The sequence below is a fragment of the Atta cephalotes genome (assembly GCF_000143395.1).
Source record: "Atta cephalotes unplaced genomic scaffold scaffold00003, whole genome shotgun sequence".
NCBI classification, from domain to species: domain Eukaryota; kingdom Metazoa; phylum Arthropoda; class Insecta; order Hymenoptera; family Formicidae; genus Atta; species Atta cephalotes.
In genome coordinates, this window is record NW_012130067.1 from 6,513,378 (window position 1) to 6,536,353 (window position 22,976).

Below are 22,976 nucleotides of genomic sequence, written 5' to 3' on the forward strand. Positions count from 1 at the left end.
CAAGCGGGAGAAAGCCTGGTAACGGATGATTCCAGTAACACGAACTCTATGGGTCCCATACGTTATTCGCTATATCGTCAGGAGTGAGAGTTACCATTGGACCCGCCCGTCTGTCCGTTCGTGGCCAAACATGGGCATTCCTACGTCGATAATGATCTTCCATTCGCGCCATTGCTGATAGAAATTAATTGCGTCCAAATGCGTCGATCGATGGAGGTTCGTCTGCGACGAACTGCGAACATCGACTACTGTGTTGGGTACCATCGCACGTCACGCTGTCTAGGATATAAGTATAGTGCATTTCGGACATTTCGGTGCATGTGTGCACGACATGCGTGCATATCCAACGTTGTGTCATACTGATTGCGCATCACTCGCCAGTATGCCTCCGACGGAATATCGCACGGAGATCACGACCGATAGATGCGTCATTCACGGAAGGGTGAAACGACGATAAGAGAATAATATATCGTGGTTCGAACGCGGTGAAGTGAATAATCGCTCGGGAGATTATGCTACAGTAACATTTGTATTTATCATGTGAATTCTCTTATGCTCATATATAATACTTTTATATCATAAACTCTTTGCAACAGATGTAAGTCAAATGCACCAAAGTATATCTCCCTTTGATTTTGATGAGCTTTGAATATTTCTTTAGATAAAAACAAGGGTATTTTTTTTATTAAATATATATATATATATTTAAGGAATAAAATACCCCTTAGAAAAAATCGGTTATTCTATTTCGAAGAAAATATCGTCAAAATTGTGAGAGATAGAAAAAAAAATGTTTGAAATAAAAGTTGAATACTCTACAAGAGTACTTTATAATAATAAATTTAAAAAATTTGTTTAAATATAACATTTTTTATTAAAAAGATAAATTTAAAAAAATTTTTTTAAATTATAATTATTGAGTACTCTTAAAACTTTTTTTTACTTCAAACATTTGTTTTCTATTTTATCATTAAAAGTGTGAATGAACATGAATAAAAAAGTGCCTTTTTATTGCCTAAAAAACAACATTTTCAAAGCTGACATTAACATCAGAAAAGGACACTTGGTAAGTACCATTTTTTTTTTTTAAGTAATACAGCGAAAAACTTGTAACTAACTTGGAAGAACTTCGAAATATAATAGTATTTGAAAAAGTTAATTAGTTTTCTGAGAAATTTTGCAGACAAGCAATCGGAATAGACAAACGAATGGACAAACAGTCAGATCAACACTAAAAATAGTTTGTCGTATTACTTATTAATATTTTTAACAAGAGAATATATTTCTTTCCTTTCCTTCCTTTTTTTTCTTTTTAAATCAGAGCTATGAAAAGAATAGGTTATCGAGTATGTTAACTCTATGCATGCATGATTCCATGGCTTTCATCTGATATTGCATCGCATGTTATCGAATCATTCGCGCGCAATACATCTATATATTACACGGGAGATATGCATCTTCATATAATGGTTAATGTCTCGACGTTATCCTAAACGCGTACAATATTTTATGGATTAATGTCTTATCGGCGATGAGATAGCTCGGTACTTCCGCCTTAGCCATTGGATACTAACGCGATCAGAACGCATTCTCGAGCATGAACCAGGATGCCCACCTGCATTACGATACTCCTCGTGGCAAGCGATTCCGCCACGCCCATAAGGGAACTACGGCTAAACTACCGAACAAGAGCCATTTACACAAAAGGCGACGGTAATGGCGAGATTCTTAGCTAGAGTACCTATCCCAAGTTTCGGCCCCCGGAGAAAAGCTGCTCGAGTATCTATACCCTAATAATGCGTTGTTACTGGCACTTACTTAAGCGTACTTGCAACCATTAGGAATTCTAATTACTTTCGTAGCTGCCAATTCGACTCGAGAACGATCGTGTTATCTCGTGGCGAGAATAGAGCAACTGTAGTAGATCATTGTATTCTCTGAGAAAAAGTATATTGTTTGAAAATGAAGTTTAATAGATGATTTTCGTGCAATTTTAATCGTTTTAAAGTTGTAAAACAATTTATAATTTAACAATAATAAGTTAATCTTTAAATAGCTATATGAATAAATTAAATAAGTAAGGAAAGAACGGCTGAGATCTTGTTACCAGTAATATTTTTATATGTACATTTATTATATGTATAAATTTTAAATACATTAAACTATGCGTCGTTTATTGTCAGACTTGAAACGCAATCATAAATTAAAGCTGAAATAATAATATCATAATGAAATAATAATTAAATTGATTGTCGATTTAATTATGATGCCACCAGCATCTTAAAACACTATAATAACTTATTGCGAAAAATATTATCTTTATGATTTGATTTCGTTTTATCGTTTACCCTCAATTTCATTAGTTGACCGTTACCGTTATTAATATTGTTTATTAAGACAGGATTTAAATCACGATCTTATTCGTATTTAACTCAATTTTATAAAGAAAAACTTTTATTAGATACATATTCATCGAGTGAAGAGACATATGGCTTTAGGAATCGCATTTGTGCGGCATAGCGTCCATAAACGGGTCTTTTTACGGATGTCTTTATCGACAATATACTCGAACAAAACCAAACGAGCAATGGAACTGATCGGGCAATATGTTTCATATGCGATACCTCGTTCCCTTCAACCACGAAAACAATTCCTTTCGGAAACGTTCGATAAAAGCTCGTGGTTATTTTGAAACCGCGATCAGCTAACAAACCTGGGAAGCGTTATTCCCCACCGCGAACATACTGGTTTTATCGTCCGCGATAATCCTGCATTTTCCAGGCCGCAGGCAGACTCCGACAATCCGCGCACGGCTTACAATGGTGTCCAGTACGGCCGGCCGGGCATTACTTTCCTCAAATTCTCAATATGACATCCTTTATTTCAGCTAAACCGACCGGAAGAAGCTTGGCTACCGGCCAGGATCGGAAATCATTCGGCGCCATATTGAGCTAACGAAACTTTATTCCGACCGTGCGGATCATCTCCGTCCGCAACTGTTAATCCTGTTCTATTTTCTAGGAAACGTCTACCCGTCTATGAGCGACGATGAGAGGATTATCGAAACTGGATTAAGCAATGCTTTCCTAGCAATCGTCCGATTATACTCGTGAAGATAACCGATATGAGTGGTTAAAATCTCTGATCGTTATTGGAGATAGTATCGAATTTATTTTATCGGTCTTCAAGAAATTATAATTAGAATTGATTTAATTACTAGATGAATTAAACAATCTTTTGCAATTCTTAAACATTTCAATAAACGTTTCTATTTTAAGAAAGATACTTGAACCTTTTTAATATATAAATATTAATAATTTTATCAATATTATATTATATATATATATATATATACATATCGAAATTAACTGGAGTCTTAGTAAATTTAATGACATTAAATAAAATTCTTCTTTGAATAAAAAAATGACACAGCAGTTTTCTCAGCGAAACGAGAAAGCTAGAGATATCGGAGTGAAAAATATCGTTGTCAGAGTATAGAGATTACGTTGTCGTTAGCGCAATAGATGTGTCATGAACACTATCACTGTGGTCACACATCGCTGCCAAATAGTTTTCGGGTGGTGATATATTTCTGTCCTCGGGATATTCGAAATAGTTCAACGCCGTTATTACGAGGGGATGAATTTCCCCTTGCACGGGATGCGATTTACGGCTTATAGATTCGACCGCGACTATTTTCATAATATAAAGGCTCTTGAGAAATTGAAATTGAATGTATCGTTTCGTTGCATCTATACGGCGGTTATATTTAAAGTTTTAATACAGAAAAAAATTAATATATTTTAAAAATATTATTTTTAATCTTTTAAATAATACAAGTTCTTTTTTATTTTTTATTTACACAATACGGCCATAATTTGCATAGATTTTAGTTTGTCTTTCTTTAAGATTATATACATCAACCTAACTATCGAATATAAATATATAAAAGAATTATTAGAAAATCAGATTAAAAACTCTCAGAAGAATTGTGCTCTGGATACAAAATACCGCTACAAAATACCGCTTCAAAAATAACATATATTTTTTATTTCTTTTCGATCGTTGTAAGCTTTTGTTGTTACAATATACAGTGGACTTCTCGGGAGAAGTATAAGAGAAATCTGATATTCCATAAATATTTCAAATATAAATATAAAAATCCATTGGGCAACAAAGATAGTATTTCTATTATTTTTATTCTTGAAATATAATGTTTATTGAATTAACTGTAATTTATATATATAAAATACAATTTACTGTTGTAAAAACTAACTAATTATTTTGCTTGTAATTTCAGAAATAAATTTTACTTTCTCGTTAGTATCGATCATTTATGTCTACTATCTAGTAATAATACAATTAACTATTATAATATGAATATTTGCACTTGTTTTCCCAACATGTCGTAATATTCTTGCCGTATCTGCATTTGAATGTATATACAGTTCGAGGCGTAGAACAGGATTAAACAATGTTTCCTGGAAATTGTCCTCTATCTATATATGTATATGTACGTAACGATTGGGAAATCTCTCTATCTCACCCTGTCGTTAAAAGCTGCTATTATCGGTAACTTCAACTGTAGTCTCTAAAGAGCCTGGAAGTGAACATCGTGAGAACTTACGAGAACTAGCTTGGTGATTGAATCTAACTGTTTGATGAAGGCGAAATCTAAGTTAACAAAATTGACTCGATGAAACAAGCTGAACCATTGTTTACGTTGCGTATAGGAACGAAAAATGTGAGGCTGTAACGGGGATTATCAATAAAATGAGAATAAATGCCGGATGTATTCGGTGAAAGAAATTACTATGGCCGACGGAATCACTAGTAGTCAACTTTTAATTAGTTTCGAAGTTGCGAATCGGAAAAAAAAGAGTGATATTCAGGTGATCGCGGTTGGCGATGCGGATACCGATACCGCGATGCGCGGCGCAAGCAATTAAATCGTGGCGTTTGATTGTACCCCGCGCTCACCTTTATTTTGCAATCACATACGTCGTCGCCATTGTCGATTCGACTTCGGCGAAAGCCGGATGTGTACCTCGCGTCGGACGATTTATTAGTAATATGCTGCACGAAACCGACATCATGACGAATTAACGAGGCGTCGCTGAAAATGCGAAACCTTTAATTTCAATGACTATAGGATGTAGGCGAGCTCGTGCTGAGGGGGCGTGTAATTATAAAGTATAGGCCGACCGGATCATCGTGATAACAATACTCGGCTCTTACTAACATGGCATTGTAATTATGGTCCGTTGTTTAAGTGCACTGTGCTATTTTTGCGAGTGCAAAATACGACCAACATCGTGTTCGATGTGTGCGCGATACGATCTAACGCGGTGGTTCATAACGATTCTTTTAACCCCGTGAAACTACCAGTGAATATTTTATAATGTTACACAGCGTAGGAAGGAGCGTATTTTTCATTGCGCATTAATTACCGCTTAAACATGCATTAACGCGACAAGCTGCTGCTCATTTGAAATTCTAGCTGGAACAAAATATTTATTGATGTTAATCACGCTCTAACGTGAATTTAATCGATAATGAAACGGAACTATGACGTTTTGCATTATAACGTCCTTTTCTGTAACGTATATGTATTTAACTATGCACGTATTCTCTCGCAAAATTCGCGCCTGGCAACCTGTCAAGCTCCTTATTAATATTTATGAGAAAGTATAACGAAATCACGCGGCTTATACAGCAAAACGCTAAAGCGTTTCAATCGCGCAGCATGGAGTGTCCGCGTGCGGACATAACGTTCAGGATTAAAGTGTTAAAGCCTGACACTAGTGGAAGTAACGTAAACCGCAAAAATTCAATTAACATAATTTTACTACCGTGACAAAAATTGCGTTACGCCAATCAAAGCGCTCGTCTCAAATGACGAAATTGAGATAAATCGTATATGCACCTCGCGGGAAACTGTACGAAGACAATATTCCGAGCAAAATTTATATCTCTTACCGAGAATAAACTGTGAGAGTACTGACAAACAAACTAACACGAACTGGCACGAAGCTGACGATTGTCCCATTGTAAAGAAAACGAGAGCGACTATTTTTACAGAATCCTTCGTGAAATACGAATTCCACCTTGATTTAATTATTGTACATAATAACACGTTGTATGAAGCTAATTAATTCTTAAACATCTTTTCGATATGACTGCTAGGTTTTCTTTTTCCAATGCTTTTAATACTTTTTTCATTGTTACTTTTTTATTAATCTTCCGCCGGCAACATGGAATTTTAATTTTTCCATCAGCAAGGGGAGAAACAAAGCAAATTTTTCTTATTTTTCTAGATTATATAAACGTCTGAAAAAATTTTGATGTACTTATCAAAGCTATAATAACAAATTTTTATCATTATAGAAGTCGAATTGTATGTTATTTATTTTTTACAGATTTAAATTTATCTATCTTTAATAAAGATATACATTTAATTGGTACCATTAATGTTCTTTAATGTCTGATACATGATTGACTGGAAAAAAATTGTTAATTTTTATGAAAGTTTTAAGCAATTGGATTGGGTTGATGTGTCATTACTCAAGTATGCTGTTTCCATAGTGTAGCATTCAAGAGTTAACAAACGACAACCGATCTGGAATTCAACAAGAAGTACTGTATCATCGTATTGCACTAGCCGCACTAGCGTCTCTGCATTACTCAACGTTATCTCTATTAAATTTTGGAAACGTCCCTCGTCCGGAATTTCAAGGTATCTACATCTCCGAAAACAGGCAGTTTCCCGATATACACTTGCGATCACCATCTGTTTTCTCTGTGCATTTACTGTTCGAGTACAAATCTCCGTAGGATTATCTTGATCCAGTTTTCTCTAGGAACCATCCACTCGTGTATTTCACTTCCTAATCCTGTCGTATGATTTGCACAAGGTTTCACCCTGTGCCTGTGTGCACGAAGGATTTCTAACAGTAGTTTGACCCATGGACAGTTACGCGAACGTCGGAACATCCCAAAATTCTGACAAATTGAATACACTACGTCATAAGCAAGCCACTGGCCATATTTGCATTGCCGACCGGCGTGGACGGCATTAATTCGTTGGAACAAAGTTTCTGAGACGCACATAAACTGAAGCGAGTGCTCGCTTATCAAATTGAATACTTGACAAGACCTTCGTACGAACGCTCGTTTAAGCCAGATAAATTACGCGCGTTTATTACTACACGTAATTCCAATTAATGGATCTTACAGTTTCCCAACGCGGTGGTCGTTTGATCATTTTTTTCGTTAACAAATTTTCTACATCCGTGCGTACCATTCATTAAAAATGCAAATCTGCTATGGCACGACATGAGGATAACTGCGTTTACTTCTGTAACGAGTTTTACACGGTAGCACTTCACGATGATCTTGGTAATCATGTTTCTTAATGGACGTGGCGGATAAATTTACGTTTAATGGATTCGTGGGTGCCTCTTTAATTTTCAAAGAACTTACGCGCACTCATGCCGCAATTTCTAGCACTTACCTCGTAATAAATGCACGAACGCACGACAGGTTTCTCATCGTCCGAGAACCTAATGGTTGTACGACGGAAATTTAGTAGTAAAGAAGTATACCCGATTATTATTGCGCGTTATAGTTTTTTATTAATACCACTTGCTGGAATTATGACGATAATGAGTTTAATATGCTTAATTTTTTACCGCGCTAACGTAGCGAGCATACTCAATGAATATTCCAAATTCTGCGTAAAAAATATAGCTACCCTTTTGCTGATTAATTTAAACGTTGTACATTTATTATTTTTAATACATTCAATACTTTTTTATGATTTAATTTATAGTGCTATAGATTATATTATATTTTTATTAATTAAAGCTTATATTATATTGAACTTATATGTGCATGCAAATAATGATAATATTATTCCCTTTAAATGTAATATAATTCACAAAACGTGATTTTCGAGTTATTATCATGAATGAATTAGTTGAAGATTACTCTATTAATTATCAAAACATATTTAACTTCACAATCCATGCAAATAGCAATAATGTTGTTCTTAAAGTTTTCAAGAAAATACTTCCTTCTACATATAATACCTTCCATAAGAATAATACAATTTTGAATTATGTTTTTATAAATAAAACAGAGTTTTCTGTAGATAACATTTAGAGTTAAGAGAGTTTTAGTGATTGAAGTTTGAACAAGAAATTGTTTTATTTTAAATTCAGTCATTTTAGCTGTTCAAGATAAACATAAATGTTGGTGATACTTCGAATTATGTCACTTTTGATGAATTATTCCGAACTTGTTATAATTTTATAAGATATCAAAAAATCATCACAATTCAAAAAGGATGATTTTTTTAAGAGTTGTGAAACACAAATGACAAAAATGATTTGATCGTCTTTCTAAAGATAAAAATTATCGTCCTCTAGACGATTTGGCCAACATAAGCCAACTTTGCATACATTCACTAAATTGGTCTACATTCATGGATAATAATGCATGTCATGTGTTTGTATGTGTGTAATATTTGACAATCTGACATATATTAGCTGTATCGTTTGGAAGAGCATATTCTTTGCCATTATTATTGCCTTATTATTTAATTAGTCAATAATTTTCAGAAGTAGTTTTTTCCTTTTTCTGAAAAACTTAATTTTTGGAGCGTTTATGTTTTCAATTTGCAGTACATTAAACGAGCTAAATTTCTTGAGGTACATCATTAGGAGCATAATGCATGGTCCTTCAGATACAGCTAACACGACATTCAGATGTATAAACATATATAAAGAATAAAGTGTTTGAAAAACTTTTATTTTTTCTTATTTTTTAATCAAAAATGATTTTATAGCGATATATTACTTTGATTAAAATGAGAGTAAACAAAATATACAAAATTTAAATAATTTTCACAATTTTTAAAACATTTTAAAAAACATTTTTACTTCGCGCCTCACTCGCTTTTTTTATTTATTTCTAAATTTTTTCGCTTCTTATTACCTTCTCTACAATTTCCAATTTAGCACACTTGAAGACTCTTTGCGATCACTAGTGCGCTGCAACATACTGATTAAAAAATATGTAATAATATAACCTGTTCTTTCTATTTTTGTGTGATATCATGTCGTGCACTTAGTAAGTTCGCGGCTTCGACCGATGAAACATTAATTTAGGCATCCGTGCGAAAATTAATTAGTGAACGCTAATTAGCTGCCTAATGTCCCGACTAGCCAGGCTATTCGGTAATGGTTAAAAACTTCTGTACGCTAGAGGTAACGTAAATTCGTTATGCTGCATGTGCATAGTTTAACTTTCCACGCACGTTTGCGACAAACGAAAACTACGAACTGCCCATCCGTTTCGCGATGCTCCTTTTCCTTCACTTCCTTTCGAGAAATTTCTTTTTCTTTCACTACCGCTAACGTCAATGAGAAACGACTTGACCGAGTACGTGACGGCTGTGAAATTGATTCACGGGTGAAAAGGCTATATTGCTTTACCAGTGCCGAGAGAGGAAGGACACAGCGTTGAAACTTTGATAACAACAAATTGAGGACAATGTCCGATATATTGTTTGTGGAGAATTGTTTTGTGAAATTTTCGAAATTTCGCTTTTGAAATTGTGAGAATTTTAAGGAGTATCTCTCAACGTTATTTCGTTTCCGCACTAACCGCAATTGATTTCGTCTCGCATTTCTTCTCACGTTCTTTGTCTATTCATTTGAATTATTTTTATTTCTAGAGCAAACGGGGATTAAAAATCGCGTGGCAGTTGAACTCTTTCATTGCAAAAAACAGTATCTTTAATTAAATTCAGACTCCACTATGGAAGAAAATTAAACGCAAAACTTTACAATACAATGAGTGACTTTTGTAAAAATGCTGTGGCTGGAAAAAAATATACGTAAAATAAATTTAATTATAAAAGCTTACACACACACACACACACACACACACACACACACACACACACACACACACACACACACACACACACACACACACACACACATACGAAACTTTACATTAATATTTCATTTTACAAGTAATAGATCGAAAGATGCAAATGATGATTCGCTTGTTGTTCAGTTAACTCAAATCGTATGATACGAATTTCCCAATCGATTACAAACGATTGAGAACACCAATATGAAAGAGGATGAAAACGATCGTGTTACTGGTCCAAATGTGTCGTTATAGACAAACGTCGCGGTGGTTTTCGATGCAAATGATTTATCGGTCTGTCGGCGGCACTCGCAGTAAGTTGACGACCATTCAATCGAGGTAACGAGAACAAATTGCGAATAGAGCGATACTCATTTCTCCTCTTTGGCTCTTTCGTGAAATGAACATCGCGATCCGTTTGATTCAATACTTGACAACGACTTAATGAGAATCAGACGGATCCGGATGTAAACTCATTTATCGATCTGACAAATTATTTAAGCTGTTCTAATGAGAGAGAGTTGCTTCTGGTACTTCGTTTTGGGGTGTCTGCAATTTGGTTATCAAACGTCGGCAGATCTGAAAGAAAAAAGGGAAAGAAAAAGAAAAGCAAAGAAGCAAATGAAAAGATAAAACTTTCACATCCTTTATTGCCTTCCTAGATGAAATAAAGTGGAAGATAGAGAAGAATAAAGAGGACTAATGCGAACGAACTCGAGATAAAAGAAATATTACCACGAAAAAAGGTAGCCAGGATAACTTTTTGCTCATAACGTCAGCAAATGGTATAATGTTTGCATTCGTAATGAATCATTTTCTATTTCTTATATAGGCAGATGACGAAGCTTCTCTAGCGTACCAATCATCACGTGAGCAATAATAGAAATGATAATTAAAGAGATCATCAAAGGAAGTGTTGCTCCTCGTATGATTAAAGTGAATTGAAAACTTGAATCTGGATATGACATTATTATAAATGCCTATTACGGTCAAAGCTGGATCTTTAAATAATTCAATCTTGAATTACTAATATACTATACACTATATATATATACAAGATATATATGCAAGTATATATATATATATATATATACTTGCATATATATCTTATTGTATATATCTTTTAAGACGCTCTTTTAGTACGGAATTCAAGATCCGGCCGAAATAATATTTTTCGCAATAAATTTATTAACAGTTTCAACTTATTAACATCTTTATAATGTAATACTTGATGGTAGCATCAAATTAATAAATTACTTGCCAATTTAATTCGCGATTACTAGAATAATTTTAATTTATAGTCCGGAAAAACAATTCGTTCTAAAGTTCTAAAAGACTACAATATGGTATATATGCAAATACATATATAGTGTATATTAGTGATTCAAGATTAAATTATTTAAAGCAATAAAGATCCAGCTTTGATCATAATAGGCATTTTTCTAGTATTGATTGTGTTTCTCACAATGCGATCTAAACTAAAAGATTCTTAATATTGTTGATATTATAAAGATATATAAAGATATATAAAGATATTATACCAATAAAAAAGCAGTATCATTTTAATTTTTAAATATCGATTTTCAATACATTTTTAAAAACAATTTTAAAGGAAATAATACCTTTTAAACAGAATAACAAATATTAAAAGGAATTGGTATTCCAAATCGAAAAAGCAGTATCGTTTAAATTTTAAATATCGATTTTCAATAGATTTTTAAAAACAATTTTAAAGGAAATAATGTTTTAAACAGAATGACAAAATATTCTCTTTTATTTTTTTTTTTATAGTAAAGTGAAGAAAAATTTTTATAATAACAACAGATCTCTATAAATATCTCTATAAATTAACTAAATAAATTCGCGGGACTATAATTCTTTCTGTTTTATGAGAAAAAACGATTTCGATCGTACAATATTAGATATAAGTATTGCTTTGAAATTTCCTAGAATTTTTCATGTTACGTTCAGATCTCACGATCCTTGCACGTCACTTCTTATGATAAATGTCGAACCATTTAAAAATCGTATCTTCGAGTCGAACGATGTGAATCGCAGTAGCGACAAGCAATGACGCGATCTGGAAACGGAGAGAGAAAGAAAGACGAATAAGTGTTTAAAAGAAGTTTCGTGAAAATGGAGAGCGAGATCGGTCTCTTTTCAGGCAATCGATATGGATCGCGGTAGAAAGCGAAACGATGAAAGGGTGCAATACTGAAGAAGAATCTTTCGCTCCTGAGAAGGCTCAATTTGTCGTCACAATTTCACGGGCATCGCGTGCCAAGAATGCCGCTGAAAGGTCGACTATTGTTTTTCAATCCGCTTCGTGTTACCTTCAGCGTCTTTATTAAATGGACAAAGATGGAGAGGGAACTTTCCTATCACGTCGATCAATTGCTTGGATGTAATTTATAGGGTTGCTTCAGATTATCCTGTCGCTATTATATATTACCTATTCTGCACACTCAACACTTATGCACTTACGCAGTGAGAACAAGTGTGGGTAATTGGGCAATCATTCACCTCTGACTTATTTTGAAATTATCTTTAAGCACTTTTCTTTCAAAACTAATGGAAACGATGATGAAAATTGCAAAATTCATATCCTTTCAAAGAGGAAATTCGGAAAATTTTCCTTTTATTGTAGGCAAAAATAAGAAATTTCACAAAATGATTTCAATTTATCCGGGAATCATTTAAATCAATATTGCTATTAAAATAGAAGTAAAAATATTATATGTTTTTGTAGTTTTAATTTCGATGTTCTGATTGTGAGTGAAGCCAGCATTATCATTACATTAAATGATGAAATACCACGAAGAGAGATCGGAAAAAATTATAAACATTTTCTTTCAGAGAGAGATTGAGAGACGTATGGAATTTAATGAAACAAAAAAAAAGACAGATCTGAAACGGTAGAGAAAGAGAGAAGAAACTAGAAGACGAAGAGAATGGGACAGTGTGATGGATGATACAAAAACAAGAAAAAGCAAGTTTGGTAGAGTAGATGTCGATTTTTCTTTCTTAAGCCTCTCTTTTCTTCAAGAAAAGGCTTTATTAACTTCGCGATAATTGGCCACGTTCGTAATTTGTGTTCGCGAAATGCTTATCCCTCTCTAACAATATTAATTCTCGAAGACCTATTGCGATAAGCTTTCTCTAACTCGGGATTTGATGAATCGAAGAAAGGACTCTGGACCGAGAAAGAAAGAATACTCTGTTGACCGAAAATTTCGGAAGATTTGTCGCTATCTATTGAGAAGATATAGATGTCACGGAGGAAATATTCGTTGTTTGATTTGTTTGTGTGAGATGCGAATCTTGATTTCATTTCTTTGGTTCGGATGGTAACTTTCTGCTGATACTTCTTTACTAACGTATACATTTTAAGTAAAGGATATAAAATAAAGCTGTTAAATTGTTTAAAGGATATAAATTTTAGTATTTTTAAGTTTTCTAAAGATTTTATTCAAGAAATTAATTTGTATAATTTTGTATAATTACGTTTCTTTTGCATACTTTAATAAATAAAGAAATGTTTCATCTTTGTTTTCGTCTTTGACTTACATTAATTTTTTTGCAAATTGCAAAAATGTTTTTTATGTCACGTATGTGCAATTTCTCGATCTTATAAACTTGAAGACAATGTTCGTCTGCTATACGCGTCGCTAATAATATTTTCTCGAAGTAACTTCCTCGCATTGATTTATGATTCTTTCGATCGTCTGGCAATTCCCACGAGGCCCACTAGCTTGTAACTTTTGCAAAGGGTTTCTTACCTCTACTCAATACTTAAAATGACCAGCAAAGTTTTAAAGGAAAAGTTATGAGAATATTCCACGTTTTTTTCCTTAAATTTTTCCCGACTTACACGTACCTTAAATTATTCAAACGTAGTTGGGTCTCGCAAACTCATGGCGATCGTCGTGATATATTCGATGAATCATGATAAATCAGAAGATTTTTACGTAGAACTGAACATGAATTTCCGATTGAATTGTGACATTTGGATGACTGTTCGCGGTTAAATTTTCTTTATCAATAATATAAACATTTATTAAATAATTTAATTTCTAGATCAATTTCAATTTTCTTCTCTCTCTAAATCTGTTACAATCTATATAAAGATATTTCTCGTATAATTATGCCGAATCATTTTAAAGATATTTTAGTCGTTTGACGAGAACAAGAATATCGATTGTGTAAATCATTTAAAGTGAAATTAAAGTGAATTTTCTTTGCAAATGAAGGAGAAGAATCTGATAATTTAATATATAACGTCTTTCTTTTTTATTCTTGAAATTTTTTTACTGTTCAATTTTATTGTCTGATGATATTCAATATTTAATTAATATTCATTATAAAAAAATGAATTAAAAGAATATATTTAATATGACTGGAAACTTTATGTAAATGAAACATAATTCAAAATGTACTCTAGAAATGAATGAATCGCTGTATTTACCAGGATAGAATCAGGCTGAATTACGATGCAAATTCTCATGCATCTCTATTAAAGCTAGAATTATTGTTCGTTATGATTATACGGCAATTATGACTCACCAACTATAGTCAGACGAACAGGATGACCAATGGGTGGAGTCGTGGATATTTGGCACTCGTAGATACCAGAATCCTTTCGCTGCGGATATCGTATTCTGAGAATCCATTCTTCTGTATGGAGTTTGTGCATCGCTTCGAAACGTTGATCACTCGTGTAAGTATAAGTGCCGACTGTCAGCAAGTGAATGTCACGATGTCTCACCCATGAAACCTAAGGCGAATATCAAACATTGATTTATATTGTATAATTGTATTCAAAGAAACTATTTTTAAGATTAAAGGAAAAATATAAAGGATAAATAGGAGCGCAGTTAGGAAGCAAAAAAATTGAATACATTTTTATTTTTAAATTTTTTATATAAGAAATATACGTCTATATGAATTGTCTATATGAATCTCCACGGTTATTAGTACTTAAATAATATATTTATAAGGCGATAAGATATAATTCGCAAACAATTAGAACTTTACAAATTTGTACTTACTTAACTTACTTAACTTGTGCATTGAAGAGTATTTATATCTAGACTCAAAACATTTGCAGCTAACTTTATTGATAAGTATGTTCCAATTATTTGTAAAAAAATAAAATAAAAATTTATCTCCATATAAATATATTATTTTTACATTAATAACCGCGAAAGTTCCACAGGTGAATGTACTTATTTACTTTATTTTTGGAGCAGCAAATTATTATTTTAATAATTAATCAAACAATAAGAAGATAACCTTAAATGTTTAAAGTTATTTAAACATCTTCGAAAATGTCAAAAAATGTTTTATTATTTTAATTTTATATATATAATAATTTAGATATTTCCTCTTCGTTTAGCTCCTTCAAACTACTTTCAATGAAAATACGATATAGATAATATCTATTTTTACATATTAGGTGTAATAAAAAGAAATTATTTTTGCATGAAATTGAATGGAAAAATAATGGATTTCTTTTTATTACACCTAATATTTCTAGTTTTTCGATTTCCAAATATAAGTAAAAGCAACTTATTAATCAAATATATTTTATATTCATTTATAGCATCAAAAAAGAGATTGAATTGTGATAATGTGTTTTCGTCATAAATCAGTAGTTAAGAAAAGATATGACAAAAATATATCGGTTCCTGTAATCTAAATGCAGAAATCTTGAGTTACCGAGCATTGCGCGTATTGCTAACTATCACCGCTCCTCACGCCCTGTTGCTCGTAAGATTGGACGATAAAACTTTATACTCTCCCTTTTCTTAGCCCCGAGAATTTACGAGTGCAGTAGATTCGCCGCAGCTGGAATACTTCATGTCTTTGTTTAATGCTATATAACCCCGTGATGTATGACTACAATCTCGGCGCAACGACGATTCTCGTACTTTGCAATTATTTATAGGCGAATAGGCATAGCAAATTTGTTCACTTAACTTCTATTAGAAATTATGGAACAGAAAACGAATAGGCATGATATATATGTATTTTAACATAATATCGTTAAATTTTTTTTAACGATATTATGTTAAATTTTTTTTAAACTACGTTATTAAAAATATCTGATAATATCGTGAATACAAAGTATTGATCGCTAGAATTATATCGTTATATCAGTATGATAGCGGTGACATGATAAATATTATAGACAGGATGTAAAATGACAATCAAGTTCGAATAGTGCTGAGAAATTCTTCAAGTTGTTAATTACAGAAGAATCCAATCGATTTGGAGCCGTAATAATATTCATACATAATTTATGTAATTTCTTCACGTGTTGGAAATTACATCATACTGACGAATTTGGCGCTTTAATAATTTCAATGGTTTTTGTTACTTTAACAGATTACATTAGTCTACACACTGTACGAAAAGCTCGTCCATGATTCATACGCGATTTCGCGAAAATCGTTAAACTTTATCTGTATGCTATAATATTTTATTTACCAATGGTAAATTGGAAACAATATCATTAACTGATTCGTTTTAGCTAAGCGTTTATTTATGCAAAAATAACAATGGAGAAACGATAATTTTAATTAATTATGTCTGTGAATTCAGATATTGTATATACCAATTCATTCAATGATTCATTTAATACTCAGTAATCTGTCTACCTTTGTTTTAATGTCTGCATTCAAAACAAAATCTTGTTTCATAGTATTGTTATAAAGGATAATTAATATAAGTTGTAGTGCAAGCGAATCCCTTTCTAAACATAGAACAGAAACAAAAAAATCAACAGAAGCTTTGTTATTTTATGAAAATGATGCACAATATGATATTCTATATTGCGTTATAATATGTTGTTTTGCATAATATATTATACGTAAATCAACAACAAACATGTGCAACAACATATTGTGATCGATTGCAGGGCAAAACTTACGACGTGCATTTACGCTCGAGTATTATCAGAAATATAAACTGCTAGAGCTTCCTATTGTCGATCTAATGCGATTGCCGCTCGAGTATACCGGCGTTGTTAAAATATACGTTTCACAAAAAGAAAACATCATCTGTCCAGTATACTCGTGGGAAACTTTTTTTGCATAATAAAATTCACGATATGCGCGCAAGAGAAAAAAAACACGGTCGTGCATAGCTTCGGCAGAAATATGCGAGTGGATAAAACTCAAGAACGCACTATGACTGCCATAATGGCGATTGCTGCTCTTCCTTTTTCAAATCTTTTTGCATACGCAAGACCGAGTTTTATAGTTAATATCACCTCGAGAAAGAGTGGCGCTTATTCTTATCCGCCAGAGGCGCAACTTTTTCATGTAACTTCATCGTTTTCGGCTTTTTTATATTCCTGCACTTTCACTAAAAGTCAGAGACTGTGCATAATTTTGTTCGAGCAATTCCATTGACGTTCTCTCGCAATATTAATACATATACATATACGAACACATGTATATATTCAGGTAGCGAGATATTAATATGCAATAATACAGCATTATCATTATCACCATAATGGAGTGTTAATTATCATGATTGAAGCTTCATTATCGCATGCATCTCTACAGATAAATGCATAATGTCAACGAAATGTATTAGACGGTACATACGTAGCCGCGGCTGACATAAACGCAAAGATCGACCTTTGCATAGAAATGAGACTCTGGGATTAAAACTGTGACCTCCCGACCGAATCTGCATGAAGACATAGTCTGACAAAGATCGTCCTTTTCTACTTAACCGCTACGCTAATCCCCGAGTAGTGCCGTGAACCGTTAATGCTAGAAATCGAGGACGCCCGGAGGTCCTAGAGTGGAAGATAAATTCCCCAAGGGCCGTGTCCGCCTTCGAGTTAATTTACCGACCTACTCGAAACACTGATTTAACCGTCGAAGTGAAAAAAATTGTCTTACGGACCGGTACGAGCGGAACCGATTTAACTTAATCGACAATGGAGGTCTGAGTTAGGATGAAATTGAAATCTTGATGATCGCGATACCGCAATAGCGACGATAATTACATAACTGGAATAATAGACATGGAATTTTTGTTCCTGGTTAATTTATGAGAGATCTCGCTATTTTCTCTTTTCCCGCTTTTTGATGTAAACATCGTTATTTGCACCTTTAAATTCTTTGAGGTGGAATCTCATTTTAAAGAGTGAAAATTGAGCCAGTCCTGAAAAAGAATGATTCAATTTTCAATCTTTAAGAGTAAAATTTTACTCTTCGGAGTGAGATTCATTTTAAAAGTTTTAGAGAATACATTTTCATTATGCGACTCATTGAGTCGCATAATCCCGCAACAAAGAGACGTAGTTTCACGCGACATTTCGAAAATGTCGACGCCGCTTGTCTTGGTTCATCGCTCCTGAGTTTGGTGCATTATTCGGGCAAGTCTATCTCGCGTGTTTGTGGCTCGTTGGTTCTTGTTCGCCTGCCAATATCCCGTGTCAAAATCTGAATTGCTACTTGTAAGGCTTAAGATTTGCTTGGAATACGTAATTCTGTGACAAGCGAATCGGAAATTTTAACATGAAATGAAATTTATCGAATGAATTTCTCGACTATTGTGCGCGATAAAATTTAATTTCATTTCTTTATGTCAGCCATTTATTCCTATTTATAATATAAATACTAAAAATTTAAGCACCTGTAAAAAAAAGATATTTTAAACTCACCGTTCTATTTCCGATGTTCTTCACTCTGCACGCCAATTGAACAGTTTCTCCAGCCAAACCAGTGATGTTGGACGGCATTGTGGTGTCAAAGTATGAATCAATTTCCGCTGTTGTGCGTTCTTGAAAGGTATCCGCCATAAAAACGTGCGATTCGTACGCAATGCTCTCTGGAAAAACTATTCCATCAATCAATTTTCAACTTTCAATCAATAAAGATATTTTCGCAAACATATTGAAAATCGTATTTTGTATAAACACAGAAATTATCACATGAGTATGATTCTAATAGCTAAAACAATTAGTAATAATGTAAGAGTATATTTATTATTGCACATTCAGATATTACGAATAAAATTATAAAAAATATTTCATCTAAATATTCCATTTAAATTTTTTTCATTGAAACCTTTTCACCCATATCATGAATCATCATTTTGCGGAATATATGATCTGCCGAGTAATGAAAGAAAAAACTACTTTAGATTGAGCACTGCTCTGCAGTCAGTTTCAGGAGTGCGTGCATCCGACCGTTTATCTCGGTAATTTTAAATAGAGAAATACGACGATGGAACCATCAGTACGTCAGATCTATACGAATGGCCACCTCGTGCAAGCAGCGAAGCTTCGAAAGTACATCGTCGAATAGGTCATACATATCCTGCTCCGCTGCAGCAAATGCAATCTCGTTCGGAGATATATCTCTCGTGTTCGCAGATCGTGAGAGCGCGATGTGCCGTGGAGACTCATACGTGCGTGGCGGAAAAGCGAAGTCATGTCTATTTGCATAGAAGACGTGCAAGTGGACTTAGTGGCTTGCTGCGTCGTGTGATTACCATTCAAATCACGATTTTCCCCGGTGGAAATAGTTTGATGGTATTGCGAACTACTATTTGCACCGATCGAAACCGCCTGGATTTGCACCTTTTAAAGTGGATTTCAGCTGATTTCGTTTCGGTAGACGATAAGAATCATAGTGGTATGTTCTTTCAACCTGCCAGCTTTAAAATTCACGCCCGAGATTTCATCCTCTTATATGCATGATATGTGAATTAATGAAACTGCCAATCCATTGCACTGACATCGCCTAATGTTAATTTTTATTAGTTTAATTTTCTTTTTTACTACAAATATAATTTTTTATTACAAGTACAATTACATTGCATTAAAATGTAGCGAGCTAATTGAGAATGTGTTATTACATCAAGCAACTCGTATTTAACTGAACTTTTATTTTTTTACTATTATGTTAAACGAACTTGTAATATAAATGAGATGTTAAATTAATTCCCATCAGCAATAAAATTTTCACTCTTTGTCTGCAATTTCTTTTCGATGTAGATTTCAATGCAGATTTTTTTATATTGTTCTAACTGTATAAAAATTTGAAAAATTCCTATATATTTGTAAAAGCTTTAATAACGAATTTTTACTATAATTATAGAAATTGGATTATAAGTGTATGCAGAAGTTTTAGTCTTTTTTTTACGTTCTGGTATAATTATAGTATGTTAAATTCAAATAATTAATTTGAATAAAATAAATTCAAAATATGTTTCATATATTTGTAAGACTGATATCAGATTATTTGAAATTTATATTTTATAATTTAATGATGCTCATAATATTATAAAATAACGGTGAACATGATGAGCAACAAAAAGTTTTATATTTGACATTATATTCAGTATGAATTCCAATAAGAAACAAAAATAACAATTTCTGAAACAATTTCTTGGCTCTTTATACTTTTGAAAATAGATAATATCAGCTATCGAAAATCATTTTTGAACAGTAAATTTTTCAATATGATGGTCATCTGTATACTTTAGAAAATAGATAATCATAGTGTATAATAATATTTAAATTTAACGTTAAAAGAAAAGTTAAAGTTCAGGAAGAGAAGCATCGAGATTATTATTTAGAAAACTGCATTCTCATAAATCGTTATCATTGATCCACATCTTGCGCATTTATTCTTGGCGAAGGTAATGTAATGTATCTCACAATACTAGTGCAAATACTAGTTTTGTCATTTTAAAGACAGTAATGTTGATATGAAGATCCTTTTGTGATTTGTTGAGATATGAAAAGTGATCTATTAAAAGACTCCCTTCAATCGGATAAACCTGTTAATGTCAATTGTCATCAATTAAATAATTTGTTAAAAAAAAAAAATAGAAAAATATTTACGCGTAAATAAAAGAAAAATTAAAAAAAAGACCAAAATTTCTGCATACACCCAACATTTTATTTATTTTTTACAGATTTAAATTTATCTAAAAAATTCACAATAAAAAAATCGACTGTGCATTTAAAGCCTCACATTACTGGCGGAGAGTTAAGAACTATGTATCGCTAAGGTATATTTTTACTCGATAAATTTAGTGGAAGGAACTATGCAAGGGTTAAGAAGGTTTGCTTCCAAACCATTTATCGTTGCGCGCGTCGCTATCCCATTACCGTAGTACGCTTTAAATATACCGTAGAAGCAGGCGTTTCTCGTTCGCGTGCTTGTTCGTGGCGGAACAATCTTTTTTCCTTGGCACAGCAACAGTTTAATCGGCGCGATGTCTCGTACTTTAATGCAATATACGTTGCCCGAAGCTGTTAAACCGTTAATAAACGATACGGTCGGTTGAAAGCACGGTCTTTCTCCTGTCGGCGCGAACACCACGCCCGACTTTGATAAAGTGATAACGATTCCACGGTCTGTATCCTTTAGGTCGTAGACCGGAGGGAGAGATAGAACGAGATGAGTTTTGCGAGATGAAAGGCCCAACTGAACAAGGGAGGCCGAACAGGGCACCCTCGCTTAAGCTATTTACTGTAATAAGCTTGGTGAACCCTCAAGAGAGAAAGGGTCCTATGAAATTCGCAAATTAACTCCTTCCATTCCTAAGTTGTCTGACAAGAGCCAAGGTTTAGCAAGCACTAGTTAAATTATTAGTATTTCTCTTGTCCGTTTTGAGATACTGCAGAAGTATGTCACTTATATATATATATATATATATCCTTTCAAAGAAGCTTTTTGATACTCTTGTCAGTTATCAATCACTTTTTAAGCAGCAAATTCTTCAATATAATGATCATACTTTATAATTTTATACTTTTGAAAATAGATAATATCAGCTATCGAAAATCATTTTTGAATAGTAAATTTTTCAATATGATGGTCATCTGTATACTTTAGAAAATAGATAATCATAGTGTATAATAATATTTAAATTTAACGTTAAAAGAAAAGTTAAAGTTCAGGAAGAGAAGCATCGAGATTATTATTTAGAAAACTGCATTCTCATAAATCGTTATCATTGATCCACATCTTGCGCATTTCCGTGAAACGTGACTCTTCGCGTTGCCAAGTCCTTCGCGACATAAGAAAATTTTGATCACATAGTTCGTTGGAAAGATTTGAAGAGTACTGTCGAATGGAAAGGTCGGCACTCAAGTATCTCGCCTTGAAAAGTTTAGAAACGTCGTTCGTCATTATATATGTATATATCTATATCTTCAGCAGAAATATTACTGGTAGGTAAACTGTCGCATGTCGTCTGGTGCGGCAAAAATCGCAGAGAGATTTTCTAGCCGGAAAAGTCGCACGTAATCGGAATAATATTCGTGTCGTTGTTCAAACAACCGGAACTATTCCTGACTGAGATGGGGACGAATGAAGGAGAAAAATGGTCGAGTGAGAAAATAAAGTGAAGTCGGGAAAGCCGACAGTATTCTCATGTATGTATCTTCAAGAAGAGAAAGAAAAGGAGAAAGAAGGAAATCGTTGGAAGACATATGTCGCGAGAATTCTTGCGCGAGTCGGTATGTGGTTGAAAATTTCGCGGAAATGGATGTATCGGTGCCGGGCTGCCGCGACGTTGACGATCAGGATCGACGGATGCGCGCCAGTACTCGTTCCTCTCGGATTTTCGATGCATGCGGAATGCACCGGAGGCGAAACATTATTTACATCTTATGCGAATGTTGGCAACTTCACGGATTGGAACTCCTCGATGCGCTTTGGCTGTAACGTTTCGTGAGAAACTCCTGCCTTCAGAAAGAGAAGTCACGACTCACTACCAAATGTGGAGAACGTTCTCTACCTGCATGAGATAGCTCTCGTCGTGAAACATATTGGCGCGGCTTCGTTATTCGAGCAAGGCAAGTTATATCTGGCCGAAACTAAATTTACTGATACGTTAAAGCTGTGAAATTTAAATTACATGTATAAATACATGTATAAATTGTATATGTATAACATGCTAACATGAACCATATGTTGTAATCACTGCATTCCAGTCGCAATAATCAAGCCGAGATGAAAGGACGTCACATTTAATACTATAATTTAATGGAA

General features: G+C 33.5%; 1 protein-coding gene across 1 annotated transcript in view; it reads right to left on the reverse strand.

Moving 5' to 3' along the window:
• LOC105625613 (Down syndrome cell adhesion molecule homolog) overlaps positions 1-22,976 on the reverse strand; it is a 93,161-nt gene that overhangs the window by 9,278 nt on the left and 60,907 nt on the right. The window contains exons 2-3 of the mRNA XM_012206935.1: positions 18,626-18,792; positions 14,506-14,716 (exon numbers count right to left, since the gene is read on the reverse strand). Coding sequence (XP_012062325.1) covers positions 14,506-14,716; positions 18,626-18,792 — 378 coding nt within the window. The remainder of the gene's footprint in view (positions 1-14,505; positions 14,717-18,625; positions 18,793-22,976) is intronic.